The sequence below is a fragment of the Melanotaenia boesemani genome, chromosome 6 (genome assembly GCF_017639745.1).
Source record: "Melanotaenia boesemani isolate fMelBoe1 chromosome 6, fMelBoe1.pri, whole genome shotgun sequence".
Classification (NCBI taxonomy): domain Eukaryota; kingdom Metazoa; phylum Chordata; class Actinopteri; order Atheriniformes; family Melanotaeniidae; genus Melanotaenia; species Melanotaenia boesemani.
Window position 1 is genome coordinate 24,807,534 of NC_055687.1, and position 8,453 is coordinate 24,815,986.

At 42.2% G+C, this 8,453-nt stretch overlaps 1 protein-coding gene across 1 annotated transcript; it reads left to right on the forward strand.

Moving 5' to 3' along the window:
• The first annotated feature begins 2,965 nt into the window (after window positions 1–2,965).
• sox4b (SRY-box transcription factor 4b) lies at window positions 2,966–7,386 on the forward strand. The gene has a single exon (XM_041988638.1). It carries the CDS (start codon window positions 3,535–3,537, stop codon window positions 4,774–4,776), a length of 1,242 nt encoding a protein of 413 aa, XP_041844572.1. The 5' UTR covers window positions 2,966–3,534; the 3' UTR covers window positions 4,777–7,386.
• The last annotated feature ends 1,067 nt before the right edge of the window (window positions 7,387–8,453 follow it).

Here is an 8,453-nt window from a genome sequence, read left to right on the forward strand (position 1 = left end):
TAAGTGAAGTCAGATTTTACCATCCCAACAGAGTTTGTGTAGTATGTTTTCATTTGGGAGCAAGAGAATTAGTAGAGTGAGGAGAGGAACTGAGAGAAAGAATAAAGGCTGACAAAGAAAGTTTGTGGTTGGTGTGTGTGTATGTGGGAACAGCGAGGGGTGGGGTGTGTGGAGGTGGGGGTGATGAGGGGGCACAAAAAGAACACCTGTTGAGATTAGGGTTGGCACGCGACCCACTCCAACTCGCGTGGCAGCTGCACCTCACTGGAACAATAGCAGTAAAAGAGTGAGACGGAGAAAGAGAGAGGAAAGTTTGAATGCACTACTTATCCTTTCAGGTCATGCGTGTGTGTGTGTGTGTTTGTGTGTGCGTGTGTGTGCGTGTGTGTGTGTGGCATTCTACATTGAGTAAGAGAGAGCAACAGGGAGAGGGAGGGAGAGATGAAGGGGAAGAAATAAAAGTCTGCCAAGAAACAGACGTGTGTATTCAAGTTAACTGAGGGGCTAAAACTAGGTGAAAGGTCTTATTTATCTTTAGGATTTAGAATAGAAAAGAATAGAATAGAATAGAATACACCTGCTCAAGGGGCTGCATGGTTAGCTTAACAGGCCTACCAGCTGTCCTTCTAATTGTTTACTGTAGGTAAAAAAGAAACACATGAAGCTACGCAGAACTTAAAACTGTTGTAGGAGTTTATCAAGCATGTATGATCGTTATTATATAATTAGACTAGAACCTTTTCCAGCTGGGATGTGTTACTGATTTAAATTTGTACAGTCATAAATTTCAGTGCATTGACATCCTTCAGTAAAGCATTGCAACTTTTATAATATGTACTCAGGTGCTGTTTTCTTGCATTTTCTTATTAAAAGAACTTAGAAGCACAGTGTGAATTCACGAGTTAACATTCTTATTTCCATTGCTGTTCTGCTCTCTGAACACGCAAATTGGCGTCCAATTACCCACTGCTTTACTTGGATGCACTGCAGATATGAGGCCATATTGAATATAATTGTATTCGGTGAAATGCATCCAGTAATGTTAGTGACTATACTTTCTTACTAATTTCCCTGTTGTGGTCCAAGTCACCTCTGATTCCCCTTTCATTGAGATAAAGAACACTGGGCCACCTCTCCTGGTCTTTCAATGCTACACACACACACACCCACTGATTTCTTTAATTTCGATTTCCAGTTCCTTCCATATTTAGGTGGTATTTAACGTGCTGAAACGGGTGTGCTCTCCTGAAAGCAGACATCATTAAAGTGGTGACTGATTTCAACCTGAACTGATTTTACTAACACCAAATTGCTCTAATTTTCTAGTTAATTTCACAGCCTGCTTTACTTTGTTACCTGACTCCGACACACACACACACGCTTGCTCTGCACCACAGCACTGCTTGGATGGTTCCCCGTCGCACAGAGACATTATGTAATTCACCCCAGCTAACTTGTTCTCAAAGCTGGGGCTGATCTCTTCTATCCTCCCTAACTTCTCTGCACCACAGCCATGGTGCATGCTCCCCAGCTCTGCCACGCCATCTAGCGACACTCCAGATCTAGACTCCGATTTAAACCTTCCTCTATCTCTCTTTGCACTCCTATCCGTTTTTCATTTCTACACAGCGCTAGAATTAAAGTGGATTAAACCACAAAATGTCTTGTGGTGCATAGACAAACAAAAATTTGCAAACACCCTGCTGCAGTAACAAGACAACTGTTGTAATAATATGCTCCCAATAAGAGATTTTGAACATCAAATTGTTAAGGTTTGTACTGAAACTTGACTTAGTTTGTTCTGGTTCACAGAGTTGTTTATAGCAAGGTTGTGAAAGAGAAATAAATTAAAATATTGGTTATGTTTTTGTTCTCAGTTCTGTCTATTATTTGTGTATTTTTACGCAATTTTTTTTATCTTAATTATGGTACAACGAGCGCATTTTTACCGTCCGTATTTACTGCGAATTGCCATGCGTGTTTGTCTGACTTGGTTGTTTGTCTCTTTACGGGAAACTGCACTGGATGTCAGCTCCAAGGTGTGCGGATGTGTCCGCCCTCGCATGCTGTTTGTCGCCCGCTTCTTCGCTCGCCTGTCTTTTCTCTCTCTGGTGTTCTGGAGAGGGCTGGTTCAATGTGTGTAATGTGACAAAAGACCGCCCAGCCCCGCCTCAGAGAGACAGAGAGGGAGAAGGGGTGCGAGAGCAGAAATCATGTACAGCTTGGCGTAAAGTCTCCTCTCACAACAGCCTAACGATTATGATTTGACCAATAGACATTTCCCAGTTTGTGTGCCAGTCAGTGGGAGAGGCCCGACTGTTGAATATATGTTGTTTAATAACATGTGGATTTTGCAAGTGTGTGACCACCTGTAAGCAAACAACCGGCAACGAAACAAACTATCAACTGTAGTTAATATTCAGTCACTTTTACCATGAATTTATATAAAAATGAAAAATGTGGCAAACAATTTGTTGTGTTTTTGCAAGTATATGATCCACTGTATCACTATTGTAAACATCTACATCAGACGCGATGCACTGGCTGATAATGATGATAAAACAGAGCAGACATGTCTTTGGTTGTCTCTGGCAGTGTTCAAGTTGCCATATGGCAAAGAATAACATTAATTGACTTCCCATATAGCAACCCTGTATGTTAATGGTAGACACATGGGCTGTTGAGAAGGATTAGAAGGGGGGGGGGGGGGGTCATAACATTAGCCAGTGTCTCTTTAAAAAAAATTGAAGTTTCTTGTTGTATTCTGGAATGAGGTCAGACACGAGGCTCCTCATTGCACGCGCTGATTATTATTAGATTCCATTTTCGGCCAATAAGCGCAGAGGGGTGTGGCTTTGGCTCAGCAGCAGGGTAGCGACAGCGTCTGATTGGTGGATTTTTATCGCCGTTGTATAGGGAAGGAATAAATGCAAGCAAGGGGGGCTGAGACTGAAGGGCTGCTTGAAACGCGACTGTAGACTTGCAGATGGGAGGCGGGCAGTGCAACTAACTAGCGTCTTTTTTCCTACCCCAGCATGCACGGCTTTTGATTGTTGGAGAGGGGACAGAGCAGATGCTGAGAAAAGCACTTACTTTACACACTGTAGCTACTTGGGAGCTCTTAGTAAGTGTCTGAGCGCACAGTGTGGCACCCAGTCACCGCTCTGCAGCTGTGTAGCCTATGTTCAGTGATCACACAGCTGAATTGATTTTTTTCTTGTACTCAGAAGGAAAAAAACTGAGTCACCGACTAAAACGTGCATAAAGATTGTGCTATTTTTAACACCAACAGAACGTGGAAATTAAACTTTTTTAAATGAATCCAGCCTTTTTAGGCTACTCTGGACTGAAGTGTTATCGAGTTTCCAGCGCATCGCAGGGCTGAATCATTGCTCGTCCTGCTTGTGTTCAGCTCAAACTGTCAGAGTGGGAGAAAAGAGCTGAGTTTGCTTTAAAGTGAATCAGAGGAGCCAGAGGAGAGGGAGAGGGAAGAGCAAGTATCCCGCTCTCCCTCTGTGTGTATAAGTGGGCAGCATGGTGCAGAAAATGAGCCACACAGAGAGCACCGCCGAGGCGCTGTCCTTTTTCACCGGGGATTCGAGCTCCGACTCCGGGGCATGTATGGATCTGGACCCGGCCGCCTCGCCGCTCTCCCCGGGCTCCACAGCCTCTTCCACGGCTGGGGACAAGTTGGGAGACAACCCGGCATGGTGTAAAACTCCCAGTGGACACATCAAGAGACCCATGAACGCATTCATGGTGTGGTCGCAGATAGAGAGGAGAAAGATCATGGAGCAGTCTCCGGATATGCACAACGCTGAGATCTCCAAGCGGCTGGGGAAGCGGTGGAAGCTCCTCAGAGACAGCGACAAGATCCCATTCATCAGAGAGGCAGAGCGGCTCAGGCTCAAGCACATGGCGGACTATCCCGACTACAAGTACCGGCCAAGAAAGAAGGTAAAATCAAGCGCATCCAAGCCTGGCAGCAACGGCGAGAGAGGAGAAAAGCTCAACAGTAGCTCTAATAACACCAGCACCAAGACATCCTCATCTTCGAGGAAGAATGGATCCAAATCACCCAGCAGCAGCAAACCCCACAAATCACTTTTCGGGAGCAGCAGCAGCACCACCACCAAAGCATCACTGTTTGCCTCTGAGCACCCAGCAGAACACCACCACAACTCTCTCTACAAGTCCAAGTCTGTCTCCTCAGCAGCTAAGCAGATACCGGATGGCAAGAAGCCCAAACGCGTGTACGTTTTCGGAAGCAACGCAGCTAGTTTGAGCGTCAGCCCCGCATCCTCTGTCGTAGTCCCAGCTAGCCCAACACTCAGCAGCTCGGCGGACTCCAGCGATCCGCTCAGCCTGTATGAGGACGCGTCCAGCGGCAGAGAGGAAGGAGCAGACTCCCCCGGCAGCAGCGGCAGCCTTGGCGGGTCTTCGGAGCGCCACGGTGGGCACACATACAGTAGTCGGCGGGCTTCTTCGCCCACTCCCTCCGGCTCTCACTCCTCCGTCTCGTCTTCCTCTTCCTCCTCGGAGGACGAAGAGTTTGAGGACGACTTGCTCGACATCAAACCGAGCCCTAACTTCGATAGTATGTCGCTGGGGAGCTTCGGCTCCTCGGTTTTGGACAGGGACTGGGATTTGAACTGTGAGTCCATCTCCGGAGGGTCCCACTTCGAGTTTCCCGACTACTGCACGCCCGAGGTCAGCGAGATGATCTCCGGGGACTGGCTGGAGTCCACCATCTCCAACCTGGTCTTCACGTACTGAGTTGCTAAATGCAGCTACATGACCACAAACAGAAACAGGGGTTCCTGCAACAGTGGGCGCAATAGTTTGTATTTCATCGGACTAGTAAAACCCCACTGAAACTGCCCCCCGTCCCTTAATTATTGCCCATAAAGGCAAGAGCTGCAAATCCTTGGAAAGCTAAACTTTGAAGCGAATAACTTGCTTTTTTGTGACTGTTCTTTGGATGCGTGGACTGAGGGACTCGGTACAACCACGGAAAGTGGAGGGAGTGCAAAAACGAGAGGAGAGAAAAGGAGAGCCTGGCTGAGTTTTCTGACGCTCAGTCCTGGACTGTTTTTAACTGAATAACTTAACTGTGATTGATTTGCACGTTACGCGGTCCGCCGTTCACTTAATGTTGTCGCTGATTTGAGAAAAAAAAAGGGACATTTCACAACTTTTTACCAATCGCCAAGTGAACTTCACCACTAAATAAAGGTACAAAATAGGACTGCCGTGCGATATTTTTAAATCGTGGTTTCATCGAGAGGCATTTTTAATAAAACTGAGGTGGGTTGATGTTTTTCTTAAAAGTCGACTATTTTCTCAAAAGCAAAAAACATGTTAAGCATGATAGCCTACTTTGTTCCTACTTTGTGCTGAGATTTTCTGTGAGACTGTTTTGAGCAGTTTGAAAACTAGTATTAGGGTTATTTAAATGGATAGGTGGCGCTCACTTCGGTTCTTTTTTTTGGGGGGGGGGGGGACGTTGAAATAATCACCAGCTGTTGTAATTTTTCAGACTTCAGGATTCAAACGCAACTTCAACTCTGTGCTGAACTTTATACACATTTACTCTATGATTCAGGACCAAAATTCTGTATTGTTAATTTCAGATGATAGCTATAGACGTCATCGCCGACTTTTTCACCCTCTGAGCTTTGTTTTGTACATGTATTCAGATGTCATTTTATATGGGATGTTGTATTTATATACTGGGCCAAACATTATTTTGTTTTTATATCATGTACACATGATCTAGTCGTTTTTTCTTACACGGTTGTTTGTCAGTATGTCTGTGTCTGCCACATTTCCTTCTCAGGCGAAGGGCTAGAGTTTTAAAAACACACAACTTTTGATTTCTTTTTTATATTTAAATGTACACACTTTTGGACACTTAAAAGAGAGGAAACAGTTTGATTATTTTCTCATTGTATTTTTGTACAAATCTATATGGAAAATGGGGGAGACAACAATCGGTGTGTGTAGCCTACTAATACAGCTGTATTGGATTTCCTTGTTTTTAATACCCAGGCAGGCTGGTTTTCATGCTGCCTTCAAGTGCTTATGGTAAGCTCGTATACCCTAAAGACTCTGCTGCCTGATGATATTCTTTTCTACGAACAAACAGCAGGACAGACCTTGTAATACTGTGGTGCCTACTATATTTTCCTTTTCTACTTTTAAGATTAAAAAACACCTTGCCACTTTTTGATGGGGGTGAGGAGCTAATCTGAATCAGGTGTGTAATTCGTGTTTAAATTCACAAAACAAGAAAACTTAATATCACTTTTACTAGCAAATATACTTAAGACGTTTTTGGTGTCCAGTTCCTGAACATCTGCAGTACAAGTACAACCTACTATAAGTTAAAAGGACGTCATTACGTTTTTCCCGATAGCACTTGAAAGCAGCACCAGTCTTGCTATCTGCCTCTCAGCCCCTTCTACGTTTACAGTGCCAGACTGCAGTCTTCTTAAAGACACAGGAACACATTAATTTTGGAGGCTGTTCCTTTGGACCACGTGGGTTTAACAGCATCAGTATCTTAAGCAGCCACTTGCTTCTGCATTTCATGTCAGGTGTCTTGCCTGTGACAACAATGAGGAGATTGTAGCTTTAAATTGGACTTTTCTCTTGATGTTTTCATTAACTGATGTCACATTTGCCAATCAACTACTGGATTGAACTGGTTATTGATATTGCTACAAGGATGATAACATCAAGCATATTCAAATTTCTGACTTGAGTTCCGCAACACCTACTTGTACTGCGTTTCTCATTGTATTTGAATATATAATCTTTTCTACTTGTGGCTAACTATTAGCTAATAATTGTTTTAGTATCTTTATGGCATGGTGAATAGCATTTGTATTTCAGATTCAGGTTATTAGCTGTTGTGTTTTTCAGAAAAAAATGGAAAAAATGAGGAAAAACGTTGAAACGTGAACTTGATCTTTGTATATTTGACTGTACCATAAAAGCAAAAAAGATTGTGTGTTTATGTATGTTGTTGCTATCGAGGACAGGCACTGTCTGGGACTGCTATCTTTTACACATCTTACTTACATTTAAGGTGGTCAGTTCAGACTGTTTTTTTTATATATAAATATAAATATATGAAAGCATTTTTAAATATATTAACTTTATTTTCCATCCATCCTGTGCAATATGCTGTGTAGAATTATCATTTAATGTCTCTATTCATGCCATAAACAAATGAACCACCCTTTTTTTGAGACTTTGGTGAAAGGGAGAGGTGACTCATGCCAGCTAAATTGTGTCCATTCACTGCCTGTCAGATTGTTGATACAAACTTGTGTACAGAACTTTTTCAAGGAAGGAAATAAATATCAGCTGGAACTGAAACTCAACTGTTATTCAATTTATTCATGATGATTTTATGGCTTGCTTGTTAGCAAAAGCCAAAAAGTGCTGAAACAGATGCAAGAAAACCAACAGTATAGTTCAGTTTATATTTTTCCCCTTTTATCCAAGCTTATTACTTCTCCATCTTAAGAGTAGCTCAGTTCTTTTAAGTCTGTTGACATATATATATATATATATATATATATATATACATATATATAAACAACAAAGAAAACATAACTCATAGCAAACCTCACTGTGTTAGTCTTCAAAGTGCTTGACATAACAAATAAAAGCTAAATGAGCAGAAACTGCTCTGGAGAGCTCCACTCCAGTTTGCTTTAGCAACATGCTCCCAAACAAACACCTATTATATCTTTAATGGGAAGCAAATGATTGTGGGGACATGTTGTGACTTTTATATGAAGTGGACTATCAAGCATTTGGAAAGGTGAATGAGTTATGAAAAAGCTCCATTGTGACACAAATTTGCTACATTTACTCAAAAAACCTTTATGAGGCTTACGTCCATTTCATGCATTAGGGTGTTTGTGGATCTCAGACCTGGATTTCCCATACTGATGATTATGTCACCATATGGCATGACCTAGCTCTGCCTGCAAAACAACAACATATGTAGTACTTTAAAGTGTGTTGCACATTTTTTTTTTTTCATAAAAACAAAACAAAACTAAACATGAGTAGGTGTTCTCATTTCCTTAAAAGAAAAAAAAAACATGTAAAATTGATTTGTGGCTCAAGGTGTTGCAATATTATGTACATTGTGCATAGCCTGAAACCAGGCTGTTACAGTGTATAGGTTAGTGTCACTTGCTGTTAACAGAATGTGAATGTTGTTTTTCCAACATGTAGAACTGCATTAATTACCCGGTATTTTATATCAGCATATGGTGTAAAACTGTGAGTCATCAGAAATTTAAATATATCTCAAGCATTATAATAAACAACAGTGGAGTAATGATGAATAATCAGTGTTCAAACAATGATGCCCAAACACCTGTTTAAAAGAAAATAAACATGCGTTGCCTGTAAGCCAAGAATCAGTT

Excerpts from the sequence above, each read along its gene's own strand:
- sox4b (XM_041988638.1), top strand. The coding sequence starts at position 3,535 with ATGGTGCAGAAAATGAGCCACACAGAGAGCACCGCCGAGGCGCTGTCC.